Consider the following 21,782-nt stretch of genomic DNA (forward strand, 5'->3'; position numbering starts at 1 on the left):
ACTTATAAAGTTTGAGGACAATACCAAGCTGGGCGGGGTTGCAAGTGCTTTGAAGGATAGGATTAAAATTCAAAATGGTCTGGACAAACTGGATAAATGGTCTGAAGTAAATAGGATGAAATTCACTAAGGACAAATGCAAAGTATGGTACTCCACTTAGGAAGGAACAAATCAGTTGCACACATACAAAATGGGAAATGACTCCGTAGGAAGGCATACTGCGGAAAGGGTTCTGGGGATCATAGTGAATCACGAGCTAAATATGAGTCAGTAACACTGTTGCAAAAAAAGCAAACATCATTCTGGGATGTACTAGCAGGAATACTGTAAGCAAGACATGAGAAATAGTTCTTCCACTCTACTTCACGCTGATTAGGCCTCAACTGCAATACTGTGTCCAGTTTCTGGGCACCACATTTCTGGGCACCACATGTGGACAAATTGGAGAAAGGCCAGAGAAGAACAACAAAAATTATTGAAGGTCTAGAAAACATGAAGAAATTGGGTTTGATTCATCTGGAGAAGAGAGGACTGAGGGGGGACATAACAGTTTTCAAGTACATAAAAAGTTGTTACAAAGAGGAGGGAGAAAAAGTGTTGTTCTTAACCTCTGAGAATAGGTCAAGAAGCAATGGGCTTAAATTGCAGCAAGGACGGTTTAGGTTGGACATTAGGAAAAATTTCCTAACTGTCAGAATTGTTAAGCACTGGAATAAATTGCCTAGGGAGATTGTGGACTCTCCATCTGTCATAAATAAAAAGGGAAGGGTAACACCTTTAAATCCCTCCTGGCCAGAGGAAAAACCCTTTCACCTGTAAAGGATTAAGAAGCTAGGATAACCTTGCTGGCACCTGACCAAAATGACCAATGAGGAGACAAGATGCTTTCAAAGCTAGAGGGGGGGAGAAACAAAGGTTCTCTCGGTCTGTGTGTTGCTTTTGCCTGGACCAGAGCAGGAATGCAGGTCAGAACTGCTGTAAAGGGCTAATAAGTAATCTAGCTAGATATGCGTTAGATTCTGTTTTGTTTAAATGGCTGATAAAATAAGTTGTGCTGAATGGAATGTACATTCCTGTTTTTGTGTCTTTTTGTAACTTAAGGTTTTGCCTAGAGGGATTCTCTATGTTTTGAATCTGATTACCCTCTAAGGTATTTACCATCCTGATTTTACAGAGCTGATTCTTTTACTTTTTCTTTTCAATTAAAATTCTTCTTTTAAGAACCTGATTGTTTTTCCCTTGTTCTTAAGATCCAAGGGTTTGGGTTTGTGTTCACCTATGCAAATTGGTGAGGATTTTTATCAAGCCTTCCCCAGGAAAGGGGGTGTAGGGTTTGGGAGGATTTTGGGGGAGAAAGACATTTCCAAGCGGGCTCTTTCCCTGTTATATATTTGTTAGACACTTGGTGGTGGCAGCAATAAAGTCCAAGGCCAAAAGGTAAAATAGTTTGTACCTTGGGGAAGTTTTAACCTAAGCTGGTAAGAATAAGCTTAGGGGGTTTTTCATGCAGGTCCCCACATCTGTACCCTAGATTTCAGAGTGGGGAAGGAACCTTGACACCATCATTGGGGATTTTTAAGAGCAGGCTGGACAAATACCTGTCAGGGATGGTCTAGATAATACTTCGTCCTGCCTTGAGTGCAGGGGACTTGACGAGATGACCTCTTGAGGTCCCTTCCAGTTCTATGATTCTATGTCATTGTCTATCCTCATTTCTGTGGTAACATCACCACTTGACAGCACCACATCATGCCTCCTCTTAAAGTAGACATAAGCTTTCAAATGATGTATATTATGTGTGTGTGGATGTAAACAGAGAGGGTACACTAAATCAACCAGATTGTGGTGTTTGTTGCTTGCCTACAAATTCTTGAGCTATGCTGAAAAACTGTCAACAAGGATTCCAGCTATTATGGTGGTGTTGATATAGACACCTGTGTTCCATTACAATACAAAGTGGATTTTAAACCACCAACAGGTTACACACAGAACACAAAACAGCTGAGAGACTTGTCAGTAGTGGACAAAAATTGTCACTAATACAGATGCAGAGACGATAGGTTCCATATTTCCTGAGGTATCCCTGACCACATTTTATTTATTTCTAATTCCTGAAAATGAACATCATCTAGTACAGTTAATTATCCTAAATGAGATTAGACCTATAATTCACTCAACATTTTTAAATTTCACACAAATCTGACAAGATTTTAGTGGAGAAATTACATTTCATAAACCTCCCCCATGGCATCTATGTGGGAGGTTTATGTAAATCTTTATGTAAATAAATAGTATGTTCATAACTGGTTGATTTAAATTATTTAGACTTCCAAAAAGCCTTTGACAAGATCCCACACAAGAGGCTAATAAAGAAGCTAAATAGTCATGGTGGGTGGTAGGCAAAGTATTTTCATAGACCAAGAAATGGCTAAAACCCAGAAAGCAAAAAGGAGGATTTCATTAAAAGGTTAATTTTCATCAAGATTCCTTACTAGGTCTTCTGTTACTTAACACATTAAAGATCTGGAAGAGGGGCAAGTAGTAATTCACAGATGAGGAAAAGTTACTTAGGATTAGTTAGGATGAGAGGACTGTGAGGAACTCTAGAGAGACCTAAAGAAGCTAGCTGAACACTCTGGAAAATGAAATTCAGTGTCGAAAAATACAAAGTAGAACCCAGAGGAAAAATTTTAAAATACTCATACACCTTGCAGTAAAATTTTTTCAGTACATCAGAAACAGGGAGCGTGCCAATCAGTGGGGCCACTGGATTACTGAAATGCTGAAGGAGCACTCAAGGAAGGTAAGGCCACGGTGGAGAAGCTAAATGAATTCTTTGCATCAGTCTTCAATGCAGGGGATGCAAGGAGATTCTCACAGCTGAGCCATTCTTTTTAGGTGACAAATCTGAGGAACTTTCCCAGATTGAGGTGTCAATAGAGGAGATTTTGGAACAAACAAATTAAACAGTAATGTGTCATCATGACCAGATGGTATCCACGCAAGGTTCAAATTCAAATATGAAATTGCAAAACTATACTGTGGTATGTAACCTGTCATTTAAATCAACTTTTATACCAGATGACTGGAGGATAGTGAATGTGACACCAATTTTTTTAAAAAGGTTCCAGATGGGATCCTGACAATTACAGGGCAGTAAGGCGAATTTTAGTACTAGGCAAATTGGTTGAAACTATAGTAAAGAACAGAATTGTCAGATACATAGATGAACATAATTTGTCAGGGAAGAGTCAACCTGGCTTTTGTAAAAGGAAATCATGACTCGACAATCTATTATAATTCTTTGGGGGAGGTCAACAAACTTGTGGACAAGAGTAATCGAGTAGATATAGTGTACTTGGACTTTCAGAATGTCTTTGACAAGGTCCCTCATGAAAGGTTCTTAAGCAAAGAAAGCAGTCATAGGATAAGAGGGAAGGTTCTCTCCTGGATCAGTAACTGGTTAAAAGACAGGAAGCAAAGGATAGGAATAGTCAGTCAGTTCTCAGAATGGAGAGAGGTAAATAGTGGTGTCCCCCAGTTATCTGTACTAGAACCCATGCTGTTCAACATATTAATACGATCTGGAAAAAGGGGTAAACAGTGAGCTGGCAAAATTTGCAGACAATACAAAATAACTCAACATAGTTAAGCCCAAAGCAGATTGTGAAGCATTATAAAGAAATCTCACTAAAGTGGGTGACTGGGCAACATAATGGCAGGTGAAATTCAATGCTGATAAATGCAAAGTAATGCATATTGGAAAAGAATCCCAACTATACATACAAAATGATGGGATCTAAACTAACTGTTACCTGATGGCACTGGCCAGCACAGCCATCCATTATACCAGGAGGAGCAAGCTAGATGAGGGGGAGTGAAACTCTATGACTGTGAATCTTATTTCTGTTCCCCTGTTCAGTTATACCTCCCAGCTAGGGTTGTCAGGCATCCGGTTTTTGACCAGAACATGGGTCGAAAATGGACCCTGGCTGCTCCAGTCTGCATCGCTAAAAGTCCAGTCAGTGATGCAGCAGGGCGACGGCAGGCTACCTGCCTGCCCTGGCTCCACATGGCTCCCAAAAGCGGACGGCATGTCCCTGTGCCCCCTAGGCTCAGGGGCAGCCAGGGAGGCTCCACGCACTGCCCCCGCCCCCGAGCGGCCAGGGGCAGCGCACAGAGATTCCTGGCTGTGCCTCCACTTAGGAATCTGCAGGGACATACTGGCTGCTTCCGGGAGCCACTTGAGGTAAGAGCCACATGCAGCCCGCACCCGCTCCCATGCCCCAACCGCCTGCCCCAGCCCTAAGCTCCTTTCCACACCCAAACACCCTCCCAGAGCCCACACCACTTTCCGCACTGTGAACCCCTCATCCCCAGCTTGGAGCCCCCTGCTGCACCCCAAACCCCTCATCTCCAGCCCCACACACCAGAGCCTGCATCCCCAGCCGGAGCCATCACCCCTGCATACACACCCCAACCCCTGCCCCAGCTCAGAACCCCCTCCTGCACCCAAACTCCATCCCAGAGCCCCCAACCTGCACCCCTTCCCACACTCCAAACCCCTCAGCCCGAAGCCACCTCCTGCACCCCAAACCCCTCATCACCAGAGCCCACACCTCTAGCCAGAGCCCTCAGCCCCCTGCCCCAGCCCCCCCCCCATCTCCCCATTGCCCCAGCCCAGAGCCCCCTCCCAGACTCCAAACTCCTTGGCCACACCCTTCATCCCAGAGCCCCCTCCTGCACCCCAAACCCCTCATTCCCTGCCCCACCTCAGAGCCCTCACCCCCCAACCTTCGCCTTGAGCCTCCTCCCACACCCCAAACCCCAGCCTGGTGAAAATGAGTGAGGGTGGGAGTCAGCGAGTGACAGAGGGAGAGGAGATGGAGTGAGTGCGGGTGGGGCCTCAGAGAAGGGGCAGGGCAGGGCAAGGCAAGGGTGTTTGGTTTTCTGAAATCAGAAAGTTTGCAACCCTACTCCCAGCCGAGTTTATCCTGGACAGTGTCCACTGCCTCCTTAGATGCTTCTGAGCAGCACTAGGCACCATTAGTAATTCTCTGCTCGGTGTCTCCTCTTGTTATCTGATTTTTACCCTGACCGCCGCTCCTGTCCGTGTTTTCCTCATTTATTGTCCCCAGAAATCACTGGTAATCTGTGCTTAGTTCAGGGAGTAGGCCTTTAATTGGGTGGCCGAAAGCACCTACAACCCTCTAACTTCTACAATAAAGGAGACAGGGGCATCTCAGTAACCACGATAGGTACACAACCCTAATTTATCCTCACCAAATGGCTCTACTTGTTTTTCAAATACTCAAAATGTACAAATTAAGATTTAAACTATTAACATGTAAGTAATTGCAAAGCCAATAAGAAACTAGTGAGTGAGAACTGGCCTGGCTGTTATGTAGCATCTTCTAAAGCAGGGGGTCTCAACCTTTCCAAATTACTACACCCCTTAGAGAAGTCTAATTTGTCTTGCATATCTCAAGTTTCACCTCACTCAAATACTACTTGCTTACAAAATCAGACATAAAAATACAAGTGTCACAGCCCACTATTACTGAAAAAATTCTTACTTTCTCATTTTTACTACAATTATAAAAATAAATCTATTTCTATATATATAGCGTATAGAGCAATATAAACAAATCATTGTCTGTATTAAAATTTTAGTTAACTTTGCTAGTGCTTTTTATGTAGCCTGTTGTAAAACTAGGCAAATATCTAGAGAAGTTGATGCACCCCCAGAAGACCTCTGCAAACCCCCTTAATTATATTTTAGGATTATGTGGCAAAAGATGTGCAAAACCCCAGTTGTAAACTCAAATCTCACATCTGGGAGCAGAAAAACATCAAACAAAAAAATCCCATGAGTCATCACCAGTGCCTCAGAAGCTGTGTTATTTCATTTCAAGTTAAAAATACCCACCCTTGACTGGGTCTCTTTCTTTCAAGCTCTTAGAGGGGGATAACTAACTGAGACATGAACACTTATAAAGCATCTTGAACTTTAGCTACACACTTATACCTCCCTCACCTGAACCACAGAATTAGTCAATTAGTATTTTTTTTAAAGCCACCCACCCCCCGTGGCAAAAAAAGCTTAAAAAAATCTACACAGCTGGTTGGAAAAGGAGCTACATTCCCTCGCCCCCTCTCCCCAGCTGGAGCTGCCCAACCCATCTAGTAACACCAGGAGAGTTTTGAGTAGCAGCTGTGTTAGTCTGTATCCGCAAAAAGAAAAGGAGAACTTGTGGCACCTTAGAGACTAACATTTATTTGAGCATAAGCTTTCGTGAGCTACATGCATCTGATGAAGTGAGCTGTAGCTCAGAAAAGCTTATGCTCAAATAAATTTGTTAGTCTCCAAGGTGCCACAAGTCCTCCTTTTCTAATTTTGGCTTTGCAAAAGGTAACCCACTCTGTTGTTGCTTTCAACAGAGTTACACAGCATTCCCTCCCCAACCTATGCTCTAATCTGCGCTGCTTGTCTCCTCCCCTACTCTCACTACACTGGCCTAAGCCTCTGTGAGTCAGTATGTCTGGCTGTCGCTAGGCCCTTCCCCACTCACTCACTCGTTGCTCAATCGCTTTCATACAGACACACCGGATATGAGCTACCAATCCCTGTGCCAAACTGCCCTAAGTTACATAAAAGAGAACCACTAAGAAGGCAGCAGCAAACACTAGTGCCTTGTTAACTTAAATTGCTCCAAAGCCACCCGCCCCATTCCGCATATGGCCCTCATTCAGAACGACCCAGCTGTTTTATCTTCAGCGATGGCAGGGTAATTACTCCCCCGAAAAACAGCTACGAGGTGTTTGAGGGCATTTAAAAAATACTATTGCTTCCCTTTCTGCGTCAGATACGAATGGGCTTTTGTGCAGATATATATCTCACTAGAGGCTGCTGGACCTAAAGTAAAGCCACGGTTCCTGGTCTGTTTCTTTGTGTAATTTAAAACCAGGTTTACTTTTACAACCTAAACCACGAGGAACGCCCCCTCCTTAATTCAAACACTATTGCACGGTGTTGAGAGTGAGTGCACAGGGGCTGGCTTGCTTTCCCTGCTAAAGTTCAAGCAGAGATGAGCCTCTTGAATTCCTCGTCTCACATGTTTTATGCGAATGCTTTTATTTGTCCTGATCAAACAAAATCCAATTTTGGAACCGCTGAAGGAAGAGCACAAAGGAACTCCGGGAAAGCAGCCTTTGCTATTTTAGGAGCTGGAGCCAGCTCCCATTTCAGTCAATGGAAAGACCTGGCGGTGGGGGAATGGATCGAGCCCTACAGGAACAACTAGCTCCAAATCCAGCATGTCTCATCTCAGAGTCAGACTCAGAGCAAAATAAACTGTTGCTGGACCACGTGATTACTTAAAGAGGAATGAGTCGAGCTGGTTTTTAAAAACCCACGAGCGAGCGTGTCTCGTTGAAACGCACAGCAAAGCCCATCCAAAAAAAAAAGTGAAAACAAAACAAAAAAACACCTTTAAAAACCGGTTTAAAATAACCCCAGCAGGAGAGAATCTTCTTTCACTGACAAACCCGAACGAAGGGGGACTTTCTGTGTTGTGTTTGTTCCTCAAAAAATAGTAGGCTGGATTGGGGGGAAGAGAGGGAGAAACAACCCCGAGGCCACCAAATCCGTGGGGGCCAAGGGTCTGGATTATTTACCGGATGAGCTGCTAAAGACGCGTCGCCCCGCTTCCAGTAAAGGCAGCCACAGCTGGGGCTGGCTGGGACCAGCGAACTGCAGCGCGCTGAATCAGAGCACGCCACGCTGCGGCGCGCCCCGTGATTGAGAAGTTTGAAAGCATGTGAGAATGACAGTGTGTCTCGGGCTGCGGCGTGCCAGGAATTTCGAAACTGCCCCGCAAGCCCATCAGCATCATAACAAGGCGGCTCCAACCATAACACCCCCCGAGCAGAAGAAGGAGCAAAAGAGCCTCTTGGCGTCTTGGGGGGGGGGGTGGTTCCCCCCCCCTCTTTTTTTGGTCTGAAACTAGTCCGTGGGGGTGGGGAGGAAGAGCAGGGCTTGTTCAGTGCTATGCTAATCTTTTAAGCGCTCTTTTCTTGCTCTACACTGCTTTTCTTTCTTCTCCATTCTCTTCACCCTAAGGAGTGGGTGGCTCATCCGGCAGCAACAGGAGGAGGCTAAGTCAGGGGCAGCTGTCAAAATCCTCCTCCCCCGCCCCCTTCCCAGTTTAATGATCAAACGCCTGGCTGGGAAGAAAGGCAGGAACCAGGAGGCGCAGAGGCTCTGCCCTGCACTGTCACATCACACGCTCTGTTGTGTGTGTGTGAGAGTATCCCCTCTCTCCCTCCCCTCCGCTGACAACCGTCTCCGCAGCCAGGGAGGAGGAGGAGGCAAAGCGGCTATTGCTCTGTTACTCTCTCACTTACTCATTGCTGAAAGGTGGGCGGAGGGTACCTTTCCCCCTGGTGCCTTTTCTCACGTTGACAAGCTGGGGCCCAGCACCGGAGAGGGGGGGAAAAAAGAACAAAGACAGAAGAGGAGGGAAAGCACTAAATCCGGACCAAACATCCCAGGCAGAAGGAAGCTGTCAGCTGGAGGTGACACAACACACAGCCCATTGAAGCGCCCTGGTTAGCAGCCACGGCTGGGAAGGGAGCCCTCTGCCCGCCTTCCAAGTTGCAAAGCGGGGATTGCTCCGCACGCAGGAAAAGGCAACTTGATTTGTGCGTGCGGTGCCCGTTGGGTAGCAAGCCTCGCCAGCTGGTGCGGTCCGCGGCTCGAGACCACGATGAAAAGTAAAAAAGGTAGGGAGGGGAGCGTGCGTGCGAGGGTGAGAGAGACAGACTGATCTGATTCCTCAGCGTGCTGTGGCGAAACCTGGATGGGAAAGTGGAAAGCATGTTGCTTTCGCCATTTGGAAATAACAGGCGTGTGGTTTAAACTTCACTGCAGTTTGATTTGGCTTATTAAATAAAGTGGAACCGGTTTTCTTCTCTCACCCCCCCCCTTTTTTTTTTCTTTCTAAGCTGGTCCCTTTCCTCTTTGTTGAGCTCATGTCTGAAATGGCAGTTGATAATGTTTCACTTCCAGACAAAACACGAGGGGCTGTTTGGACGCTGCTTTCTTTCCATGCTGCTTGGCTCCCTGTCAAAAACCTGGTCAACTGCCTGCTTTGTCCCCAACAAAGTTTTATTTTCGCTTTTTTTTTTAACAGCCTTTTTCTTCCCTCTTTTCCTCCTCACTCTAACTTCTCTAGTCCGGTCCCCAAGGACGGGACTGGAATTGTTTTCACAACTTTAAAAAACAAATCCCAACCCAAATACAACTCTCTGAGCAATGCAGTCTGAACAACGGGGTGGCAGGAGCTCTTTGTTTGCGAGTTAGCGTGGGGAAAGGGGACAAAAGCGAGGGGCTGTAGGAGAATTTAAAGTGAGGTTTTTTTAATCGATCTGCAAATTTATCTCTAGCCTTTTGATCAAAGACTTTTCTTTCTTTCTTTGGAAAAGACTAAAAGTAAAGTGATTTAAAAACTTACCCACCACGTGGCGGGGAAGCAGCAAAAAAGACGTTTGAAAAACTTTTCATTGGTGTTACTTACGTAATTACCACTTGGACAGACTTTATAATCAAGGGGTTGTAAGTATTTCCATCTGTAGTCCTCTGAGTATCTTGAAAACTTAAACGTGGCTGCGAAGAATTGGAAAACATTTTAAAAATTTGGTAGTCTCCAAGGTGCCACAAGTACTCCTTTTCATTTTAAAAACGTGGCTGCTGTTAAAAAAAACATTTCGGATGTTTGTTTCCTCGTCAGTTCCCCCTCTTCTCATTTTTAAGGGCTAATCAGTCATGTAGATTCATGATTTTTTTCTATTTAAAGACCTTTAAAATACCCAAGATACTGAGAGTTTAAAAAGGAGCACTGCGCATGTTTACTACTCTAGAGCAGTGGTGTTTTTCCTACTACAGGCTCTTGTGGTTCAAGTGTACAGAAATCTACTTCATTGTTAATGTTCCTGGAGCCGTCAGAGTATGTGTTTATATACACCTGTTAAGCACCTTCTGAATTCTTGGTGTATAATTTAAGATGTGCTCTAATATAGTTTGTAGTTCTCATAAGTAATCTTGGACTATACTGATTTACAACAAAACATACAAAGGAAATTCAGCCCCAAAGGCAAAGTTTAGACAACAATCAGTGCGGGTCCTGTTTACACTCTCAAAAAAGCAAGGAATTCAGAGTTAAAACCGAAACTTTGTATTTATATAACCTACCCTCCCTGCCAAATATTTCAGTGTTCTCCTAACTGGAGTGATTTTAGATAACAACACGTGTTGCATACCAAGCCCAGCCCTCTGTACCTAGAGACAGTTACAGCCTTGACTCTAGATTTTCCAATTTTTGTAGATTTGTTCAGATTGTTACGGTTACTGGAGGTATATGGTTTTACTGAATTATTTAGACTAGTTATTTTTAGAACATTCCTGTGCTCCCTATTTGCACAGTAGTGGTGATGAGTTGGCTTCCTGTCTGCTGCTGCTTCCATTGTTCAGATTCCTCTCCCGGAGGGCAGCTACTGGTTGTCTAAATACCAACTTCACACACTTCCAACTCTTATTGTCATCTCCCTCCAAACTAAATATGTGTGAAAAATGCTGACGAGGTTACCATGTCTGCCTGTGTATTTCTCTCAGTGTGTAATCTGCCTTGTGATTTGGAAGTTCTGCACTGCAACAATGAAAGGCGGCATGTTGGAAGGCAAACCTTTGAGACAGAAGACCATTGGTTTAGAGTTTATGTGGCAGAAATTAGGAAGTGAGAAGAAACTCACAGATGCATGGAAACTTTTCAAGGAAGTTAGGACAATGATTTGTGTTGTTTTTTTTTTTTAATTAAAGGTTGGGCTTGCAGTTTGCATTTGTGGCCTGTATTTTGATACTCAAGTTTCAGAGCATGACCTGATTTCAGATTTCTTTCTTGTAGTCTAAAAAAAATTAAAATTTGTTTTCTATAGTTACAGCCAACTTTGCCTACTCTGTGAAACCAGTAAAGCTCAAGCAACTCAGAGGAAAGAAAACTGGTTCTTCCACTTGTAAAATCACATTTAAAGAAAAAGGAAAACTTTTCTAATTTTCTGCTATGGAAAATTCCCTTACACATCTCCATAGCTCCTGTGTCTGATCTGGTTAATTATCAATACTATTTAACCTGATTTTTTTAAAAAAAGATTCACAAACCTTTAACTAAAGTTCCTTTCCAAATTGGTATATCTTAAGTTAAATCCCTTAAACCTCTTCCGTGGGTTGCAAAAGTTTATTTCTTAAATAATAAAAATTATCAGGGTACACTTACTCTATAGGCTGGTATGTTTTTACATATTAATGACATATTCATACCATCTGTTATTTCTGGCTTAGCCAGTTATTTCCATGTTCTTTGTGGTGTACCTGTTAAGTCCTAAAGACTATATGAAGTTAGGTAGCCCCTACCTATAATAGCTTCCTTTTAACCATCCTCACTTATCTGTATTAAAGGTCACAAACATACATACATATATATATATACTTTGCTTTAGCTCTTCATCACCTATCTAGGCTAACAGTCTCAAACATATGTATGCTAACTTGTATTAGCTCAGCATACAGGATGTGGCCTGCAGGTTCCCTGCATTACAGCCAGAAATACTCTTAATACAAATTTATAATCCTATTATAAAACAAATAATCAAACCCATAAGAAAAAATATATTAGCAGGCAGGCTAGCCCCTATAGGCTACGCTTGCTAGTTAGCTATTGTAGTCTCCAATCCTGCAAAGATATAGCCCTGTTGAAGTTATGCATGTGTAGTCCTAGTGAAGTCAATTACAGGAAGATTGGGGGCTTTTTAGATTGGAAATAATATCTAGATATATACATGTAAAACCCAACCAAAGAAATTCACAGAAACATAAAAATTGAGCTAGATTATCCATGAGCTGATCTAATCTATTCCTTCTGCCAAAGGAGACTGTGCCTTGCAGTATACTTGTTCAGTTTCAAGTGATTCAAACAATTGGTTTCTACCAGTTCTCTTGTGAAGCTCTGCCATAATACAAGAGGATATTTTTACTGATATTCAGCCTAAATTTTAATTTTCTTAACTTCATTCCATTTCTCCTAGTTAAGGCCCCAATCCATCCCAAATAATTCTTTCTCCTTTTTTGTGTTCATACCTTATAAGTACTGATAGTTTTTTCCATATCAACTTTAGTTATCATTTTGAAAAACTGCACATAATTTTTTTCCCCTCATCAGATTTATGCCTCCAGGCCTTTAAACCAGGAAGCTTTAACTGAATTCTTTCCTGTTATTTAGTATCATCCAGATGTTGAGGTGCTCAGAATTTTATGCAGTGTTCAAGGCATGATCTCCCTAGCAGTGAACAAGAAAGGGACCTAGGAACTCTTTGGCCTGTGATGTGATGCAACACAGTATGTTAAATTCTCTACATGCTGCAAGACTAGAAGCTGGGTGCAGGTAAATCAATTCACATTATATAAAAGAGAGGGGGCCTGCTGATCCTACAACCTTTAGGAATAGTCCTCACTGAAATCAATGAAACTATTTTTGTATGAATAAGGACTGCTTATCCGAGTAAAGCTTATAGAATTAGAGCCAGGGTCACTTCTTAGGTCCAGTTTACATACAGTGCATCAGTTCAGTTTAAGTAGTGCAAAACACTCTGTAGACATTCTTGCATCAGTTTAAGAGGGGCTTATTTTAGTTTAAACATATAATCAACTGAAGCTAACTTGTAAAAGCCTGATTTAAACAGAAATAAGTGTCCACAAAGCCTTTTATACCAGTATAACAGAATCAGTTTAAAATTCACAACTTAAAAATAAAATGGAGGTATTCTGCATGTAGAGAAGCCCTTATTCTGGGGTTGTAAATAACAGTAAATGATCCAGACATGGAGCTTAGGTGGGAAGCCTTTCAACTGTGCCCTGCTAAAGAGGAAACCAAAAGCATATAGTCTGATTACTAACAAGAAGGAAAAACAAAGCTGAGTTGCAATCAGCGTGAATGTTCTAATGAAAACAGAGGTTTGACAGCAACAACGTGGCTTCTGCTCTAGTAGAGTATCAGCTGAGGTTGTATGAGATCTACAGCCTTAACTTCCTGTTGCTACAGCTTCTGCACATGCCGTTGGAGATGTTTGTTAAAGGTTCAGAGGTCTGGGGCTCTTTTATTTAAATGAGCTCATTTGAATGAGAAGCTGCAATGCCGTTTGTTCCTGTTTAACCAAAACCTGTTTTGTGCCATAAAATTGAGGGAACACGGCACACTAAGGAAGCAGCTCAAAGGGCAGACTCCAGTGTTGTTTCATATCTTTTTTCATTGCTGCGTTACAGTTAGGAAACTTACAGTTGTTTGAAGGGCATCTTTATTTTATTATTTTTTTAAAAAAGGAAATGTGATCTCAGAAAGATTGCATTTGCAACAAATATTTTTGGTGGTTGGTTTTTTGGGTAAATCTTTGTCAAATTTTAGCAGCGGGGTAAAGAACAATGGTTCCAAACCTAAATCTTTGTTATCAAAGCAGAGCTCTGGTCTTACTGTTTAGAAAGAAGCTTTGCATGGAATGTTTACTTAACCTAGAGAGTTTAATCTCAAATGATTTTTATATAACCGCACTTATGAATGTACATTTACTCTTGTGAGGAGGAACACTGGCTGCAACTCCTTGGTTCCTACTTTGCACCATAGCTGTGCCTTCAGCTCCTTCATTTCTGCTTTTCACTATTGTCTTTTCTGTCTCCCAAGGTCTCTGTTTTGATAAGTGGCTCTGTAGTCTAATGTTTTATTATCCTCTTTAAAAAATCAGTGCAGCAACATTTTTAATCTGCCCCAAGCAAAGACAGCAATGTTTGGAACATTAGGTAAATTCATAGATTCCAAGGCCAAAAGGGACTATTATGATCATCTATTCAGACCTTCGGCATAGCACAGGCCATAAAACTTCCCACAAAATAATTCCTAGAGCAGATCTTTTAGAAAAGCATCCAATCTTGATTTAAAAATTGTCAGGGGATGGAGAATCCACCACAACCCTTGGTAAATTGCGCCAATGGTTAATACTCTCACTGTTAAACATTTAAAAACGCCTTATTTCTAGTCTGAATTTGTGTAGCTTCAACTTCAAGTCATGGGATTGTGCTATACCTTTCTCTGAATTCTGTAAACTAATTTTAGCTAGTCATATGTCTACTTTACAGTTAGTGAACTGCTGTGTTGAGCCATCATTACTTACTTTTCAAGCAAAGTAATATTTTAATGTGAAGCTATTAGGGTCCTGATAGATTTCCACCCCGCCGCCCCTGAAAATACCACATACATGCACTAAGAACTAAATCAAATATACAATTCAGAATTTACCGTGAGTTGGTTATTTAAATTGCCTGTCATTGTTTTTGTTCCCTGACTGGATAACTTATATAACTAAGGTTTCAGAGTAACAGCCGTGTTAAGTGAGCTGTAGCTCACGAAAGCTCATGCTCAAATAAATTGGTTAGTCTCTAAGGTGCCACAAGTCTTCCTTTCTTTTTATATAACTAAGCATCATAGGGCAAATTGTATATTCAGCTGTAACATTCAGAGTGTTGGTTAGTTACATAAATCATCCAGACAGGAAACAGAAACATTACCCCACAAGTTACTTAAGTAACCACCACAGACTGAATTGTGAATATTCACAGAGTATTAACAAAAAAATTCCCTGGATAAATCTGAATAATTGCAAATGACAAATTCAAGAATACTGTGAGTTGCTCATGACTAGAGATAAGGCAAAACTTCAAATGCTTAACTCTGTCACACTGCCTTTGTGCATTTCATAGGTATCTGTGAAAGTACTATGCAAAAACTCACAATTAGTTCTCTCTTTTGGGTCTGACATCAATTCCCATTAAATCTTTAAGTATGACCATAAATGTAGAGTTTCATAGTTGTATTTTTTCACAGGCATAGCTTCTATTTTAATAGAACTGATCTTTTTTTCTAGTTTAAGTATTAGTTTTGAAATTTGGACAGCTGCCCATATGAAGCCTTTCTGCCTGGTGTTTAACTTTGCTTGCTATTACAAAAGTGAAAGTTTCTTCTCATTTTTAAATGAAATGGATGTTCAAACTAACTTAAAAGTGATTTAGGGCCTCATTTTCCTTTTGTCATTTCTAGAAAATGCTTTTGAAACCTACTGTGAATCAAAAAAACTTCTGAACTGTGCTAGCTGAATCTAATGGTATCTGTGATTTAGATTTACATATGGTTTGTAAGATTCCTAAAATTTCTGGTGGGATTAAAGTACTTAAAGCCAAAGCAAAGTTTCCTTTGTGGACTTCAGTGCTATTTGTTTTGTTTCCTCAGTCACACTGTACACTTTACTAAAAGAGCAGAATTGCAGCCCGTTGTTCAGCCACAGAATATGAAGTGTTTGATTGTTCACATATTGTAATTCCAAATTATTAGTAATATGGTTTACTGCATTAATTATAGAAGACAGAGACTAAATGAGATATTGAAATAAATTCCTTCTCTGTGGGAGAAAAATGTGCAGTAAAACTGTAAATCTAGAGTCCTTGCAGTAAACATATGTCAAAATCTGAGTAAGTACACTACTTGAAGTGTGAGGAAAACTATAAGGTTCAAAGCATAGGTAATTAGGGCAAAGTTGAAGTATGGCATGTTCTCCAGAAAAATAAATGATAGCAATTCTATACTACCTTGTGGCACTATTTAGGCACTTACTGTTACCTTGCTGTACACTTTTTCCTCAGTGAGTGAATTTTGTGTCACTTTAGAAGAACCAGCCACAACTTGCTTTCTGTTCTTTTCCTGTGCCATTCATTTTTATTAATAATTCTGGAAAGCGCTGTTAACATTTTAAACCTATAAAGCTATCCTTAATCAGAAGGAGACGCACCAGCATGTTAAATTGTAATTCAATACAGCCAAGGTTTAGGTTGGGTGTATGTTTTGAAATTCTTTTCTATTGGCTTTTTGCCTAGCCATGAAACAGCCTTGAAGAAAAAAGATTGTTGGAGGCATACCACAGTAGCACCCTTTGCTGACCAACATTTGGCATGATATTGGCATCAGATGGAAGTTACTTACTGCATATGACCAAATAAAAGGTTGCTAAGGGAACCAGTAAATGAGGTTGTGTGGAGAAGTGTCCCCTAGGAATAGGTAGTTGGTGCTACTTTTGTTACAGTATACATCCTCTAAACATGAGGCCTGGTTTGACTCACAATAAAGGCACACGACATCTGAACTGGCAAGGAACTGTCCACTTGTTAATGCTTCATAAATTAAAAAATAATTTATTTGTTTACATATAATTATATATTTTTAAATTAGGAAGCAGAGAGAGAGAGAGAGAGGTGTTGAAGTGAAAAATGCTGCAATAAGAAGTGTATTGAATTGAAGTGACTATTCTCACCTTTTTATTGCTGTAGGTGTAGCTGCAATATCTGGCAGTGAGACGGAGGATGATGACACCATGGATGTCCCACTGGATCTTTCCTCTTCCACTGCGTCAGGCAAACGGAGGAGACGTGGTAACCTGCCCAAGGAGTCAGTGCAGATTCTTCGGGACTGGCTGTATGAGCACCGATACAATGCCTATCCATCAGAACAAGAAAAAGCAGTGTTGTCCCGACAAACACACCTTTCTACACTACAGGTATTTTTAAAAGCTCCAATTAAAATAAAAATGAGCCTTTGTTTTCACTTCTGAAGTTACCCACTCTCTAGTCTCTCTAAACATGTTCATATTACAGATGTCATTTTCTTTATATGTTGTTACTGTTTGTGTTGTGGTAGCACCCAAAGGCACTGACTAGGATTAGGACCCTGTTGTTCTAGGTAGTGTATGAACACAATCTTACAGATGATGTCCCTGATACATGCTTAATTTTGCACATTGTGACTAAAGTGACTTCAGTGGGTCTACAGACAGTGCATGAAGTTAAGCATGTGCATTAGTCTTTGTAGGATTAGGATCTAAAAGACACTTTGCGTACAAGCAAAGTGATCAGGGTGATAAGCACATGTATTAGCAGTATAATTTTCTTTACGCTATTAAAATGGTGACTTTGGGCCTAATCCTACACTTGAGTATATGTAACTTTTATTTATATGAGTCTTCATGATTCATAAAGTCAGTGGGACAATTCACATGGGTAAAGCTATTCATATGCATGAGTGTTTGCAGGATGAAGCCCTTATTTGGGAATTGTGAGTCAGGAAATTTGGGTTTTATTCTGCCACTGAAACATGTGTGACTCTGGGCATTTCACTTAGCCTTTCTGTGCCTCTCTTTCCTCCATTGTAATATGGGCATAACCTCATAGGAAAGCTGAGAGACTTTAGGGCTTGTCTACATTAGCGAGTTTACAGTGGCACAACTGTACTGATGCAGCTGCACCACTGTAAAATCGCTAATGTAGCCTGTCTCCTGCCAAGAGAGCGCTGTCCACACCGGTGCTTCTGTTGGTGTAACTTACGTCACTCCGGGGTGTTTTTTCACAGCCCTGAGCGACATAAGTTATACCAACAAAAGAGATAGTCTAGACAAGCCCTTAGTGCATGAATGCTTGTGCATTTTAAAATCTTTGGATGGAAGGTCATGTAGGATTGCAAAGTATTATTATTAGTGGTAAATTTTATTTTTTTATCTTTATAGAGCAGTATTTTGATATAAATGTTGCAATTAGTTAAGTAAAATTTCTTTAATATAACATTGTGAGGAAAAACTACTTTATATAGAAGTACTTAAAAAAAAACAAAGACGTTAAGTCATCTGTTATTGCCCAGGAAACTGGTTTGATATTTAAACAAGGATGCATTTCAATGAGGTAATTCATGTTATGTCTGTTGACACAGTCAGTTGAGCAGGAAAAATCAGTAACTGTTTGTGGGAGGAGTGGCTCTTTTAATAGAGAAAAGGTTTTCCTGTTGTTAATTAACCTAAATGCAGAGAACAATAGGTAATAGGTTAATATATGTTCAGAGTTAAAAGCTAAACCTTTCACTTCAGGCTAGCAGTCTTCTTTTTTTTTTTTTTGCAAGGGAGAGAAGAGTTGGGGGTAGAAGAAGAAAGAAGAGAGAGGTTTTTACTAGATGTGTCAGAACTTGTCGATCAGTCTCTTTTGTTGTAGAGTTAAGGAAACTGCTTGGAGGGATTCATTAATCTAATAGAAAGACTCTACTGGCATGTAGTGCGGAAGTGAATGAAGGTAGAAATTAAGATATCATTATGTTCCCAGGTCTGCAACTGGTTTATCAATGCACGCCGCAGGCTTTTACCTGACATGCTGAGGAAGGATGGCAAGGATCCAAATCAATTCACTATCTCACGAAGAGGGACCAAGATTTCTGAAGGCAACCCAGTGGAGTCTTCCACAGGCACAAAAAACTACATTCCACTGTTAGAAGAGAACTCATTTCTTTCTGGTACCACAGGACTAAACAAGGCTGTCTCTTCTAAACCTTCTTCCCCAGGATCTGTTTTGGCTCGACCTTCAGTGATTTGCCATACCACTGTAACTGCATTGAAAGATGCCCCTTTCCTTTTGTGCCAGTCAGCTGGTGTAGGCCCGACCACCGACCTGCAGCAGACATCAGCTAGCAGATTCACAGACAACTCTCTTGCATACCACGAGGATGCTTCTAAACTGGGACCTAGTACAAATACACAAAGTGGCCTTTTCAACACTCCTCCTCCTACCCCACCAGACCTCAACCAAGATTTTAGTGGATTTCAGCTTCTGGTGGATGTTGCACTGAAAAGGGCAGCAGAGATGGAGTTGCAGGCAAAACTTATGGCCTAATTCCCCCTTTTTTTTTTCAGGCAGGAATTTAACAAATATGTGATTATTGCTGCCCATGTGATATCAAAAGACTAACTGCATTTTTTATTATTATTATTAATCTTATTTGCACAAGGGATTGCTGAAATGAAGCTTCCTGTCACTGAGGTGGTCTTCAGTGAAATATGGTCATTCCAAGAATTATAAACTTAAAGCTACTGTAGAAACAAAGGGTGTTTTTGTTTGTTTGTTTGTTTTTATGTTTCTTAGTAGGTTTTTCATAATGTGAGATGGTTCCCAAGATCATGTGATTTTTGTTTTCGTTTCTTTCAGACTGTGCAATATCTAGTAATGATGTAGACTTCTTATCATTCCTGTGTGGAACAGAATATACCGACATGCTGTCTAAAACAAATGTTCAATTTTTTTAAACAATATGAATCTGGATGATTATGCTTTTTTTCCACGATGTAATAAAATATTTTCTTTAAAAATGGATGCATACAGTGTGTTTTGTTGAACAGGAGCTTCACAGGGGACACCAAATTGTGCTCCAAATATAACCAAAATAGAAAGAAGCCAGCATGAGCTTGAAAAGGATGCCTTCTCTCTGTGTCGATCAGAGACCTGCACTAGCAAATTACAAAGTTGTTGTAAAAAGGATGTTTACAGGGATGAGGTGGACCAGAGCTACCTGACAGTGTCCTCTTGGGCTGAGCTTTTCAAAGGAGCCAACGGGAGTTATGTGCCCAACTCCCATTGACTTTCAGTGAGATTTGGGCACCTCTCTCTTCCTTAGAAATCCCTTAAAAATCCCAGCCTCATTCCTTAAATATTGCTGAATTGATGTACATTGTCAGCTTAGGGGAGAACATTCTCTTGAAGGTGAACTGAAAAGAGTAGACCAGTTGCCTTTGTGCTCTTCACTGGTCTTTTGTGATGTACGGAGAGGGCCTCAGAATTTTTTTCCTGCTTCTTTTCTTACACCAGTAATGTCAGGGGGTTGATTTGCCTGTTTTTTCTGGTAGACTGGAGTGGGATAGACATCACAATAAGTTGAAATCTGACGTGCAATTTTCCCAGCCTGGAAGTGAGATATGAGGGATAAAATTTTCAAAAAGTCCGAGTCTATGGGCTCGTGCTGAGGCACCTTTCTGCTTAGGTGCTTAGTAGAATTTACGAAAGCTCTTAAGTGAGTGAGGAACTTAGGATCTTTTGTAAAATCACACAAGGTGCCTAAATATCTTTGAAAATGTGTCTGAAGTCACTTCTGAAAATGGGCCTTAAGCTTCTAAATCACTTACCTGTTTCTAAAAAAAATTTACCCTAAGAGCTGCAGCTTGGATTTCAGTCTATTTGAATGTCGCTACCCAACTCCAGTCCTCCAGCTACAAAATCAACCCCCGCCTTCCTCTGAAAAATCAGTTCCCTAATGATTTTACAGTGTTTTGGGGGTATGTCAAGGGGAGGGTCATTCAGGACATCTTTATATAAGTAAAAACAATTTTTTTTTCTTTTGGTGCATTGCAGTAGACTTCAATCCTTTGGAGATAATAGACAGGTCTATATCCTCCTGAGTATTCTTTGGCTGGAAGTCTGGAACTCTTAAAAGATTTAAACTTCATTGCTGCTTTAGATTTATTTATTCTGCCCATCTCTTGCTTTCCATTCACTTCCATGTTAGGGATTACATGTGCTGCACTTTTTAAAAACAAATTCAATGGTCAGGCGACTCTTTTGGTTGAAAATATGACACTCCAAGGTCATCTCGTATGTTGTATGTTTAGAAAATACTAACTATATTTGAAGGAAAATAGAAGTATTTTGTATATAGGTAAAACTTGTAACTTTTTTTGAGCATAGGCAGACATAGCTGTAGGCACCAGGGAGAATGTACCTTGTTTTCACAGAAGAAACATTTTCAGGTTCAGAAACTTTCTACACTGTTGTTATTTCCCAGCCTGTCTAGACACAGTTCTTTCTCCTTTGTGCTGTTTTTATTGGAATACCTATGCAAAATGTTTAATTCCAGTTTTATAACTACCTGTAAATATCTATCATAAGTATACTTCTTCATAAGTGTGAGGTTGACTCTCAGAAGGAAAAATCTGGTCATAGATTGTAAGGCCAGAGGAGTGATCATGTAGTCTGACCTCCTGTATAACATAGGTCATAGAACTTCCCTGAAATAATTTCTAGGACATATCTTTTGGAAAAACATCCAATCTTGATTTAAAAATAGGCAGTGATGGAGAATCCAGCAAAATGCTTGGTAAATTCCAATGGTTCCAATGGTTAATTATCCTCTCTCTTTAAAAAAAAGTACACCTTTATTTTCAGTCTGAATTTGTCTAGCATCAACACCCCACCATTTCTCTGCTAGATCAATGAGTCCATTATTATATATTTGTTCCCAGTGTAGGTACTTACAGATTGTAATCAAGTCACTCCTTAACCTTCTCTTTTTTAAGATAGATTGAGCTCTTTGAGTCTATATATCTCTATAAGGCATATAGTCTAATCCTTTAACCATTCTCTTGGCTTTTTCTGAACCCTCTCCAATTTAGCAACATCCTTCTTGAATTGTGGGCACCAGAACTGGACACAGTATTACAGTGTTCCACTGAATGCATCCGATGAAGTGAGCTGTAGCTCACGAAAGCTTATGTTCAAATAAATTTGTTAGTCTCTAAGGTGCCACAAGTACTCCTTTTCTTTTGGCAGATACAGACTAACACGGCTGCTACTCTGAAACCAGTATTGCAGTAGTGGTTGCACTAGTGCCAAATATTGAGGTAAAATATCCTCTCTACTCCTACTTGAGATTCCCCTGTTTATGCATCCTAGAATTGCATTACCTCATGTCCAGCCACCAGGACCCCCAAATCAATAAGGGAGGAATTGTTTTACATTCTCCTGTGGTATGGGTATTGTCTGAAATGGTGCTAGAGGC

General features: G+C 40.9%; 1 protein-coding gene across 1 annotated transcript; it reads left to right on the plus strand.

Moving 5' to 3' along the window:
* Nucleotides 1-6,799: 6,799 nt before the first annotated feature.
* On the plus strand, nt 6,800-19,327 carry TGIF1 (TGFB induced factor homeobox 1). Its single transcript, XM_007063886.4, has 3 exons — nt 6,800-8,784; nt 16,475-16,701; nt 18,287-19,327. The coding sequence occupies exons 1-3, from the start codon at nt 8,769-8,771 to the stop codon at nt 18,848-18,850; spliced, it is 807 nt and encodes a 268-aa protein (XP_007063948.1). The 5' UTR covers nt 6,800-8,768; the 3' UTR covers nt 18,851-19,327.
* The last annotated feature ends 2,455 nt before the right edge of the window (nt 19,328-21,782 follow it).

Source organism: Chelonia mydas, chromosome 2, assembly GCF_015237465.2.
Source record: "Chelonia mydas isolate rCheMyd1 chromosome 2, rCheMyd1.pri.v2, whole genome shotgun sequence".
In the NCBI taxonomy this organism is placed as follows: domain Eukaryota; kingdom Metazoa; phylum Chordata; order Testudines; family Cheloniidae; genus Chelonia; species Chelonia mydas.

Coding starts and splice junctions, on each gene's coding strand:
- TGIF1 (XM_007063886.4), top strand. Junction 16,702..18,286: donor CACACCTTTCTACACTACAG/GTATTTTTAAAA, acceptor TTATGTTCCCAG/GTCTGCAACTGGTTTATCAA.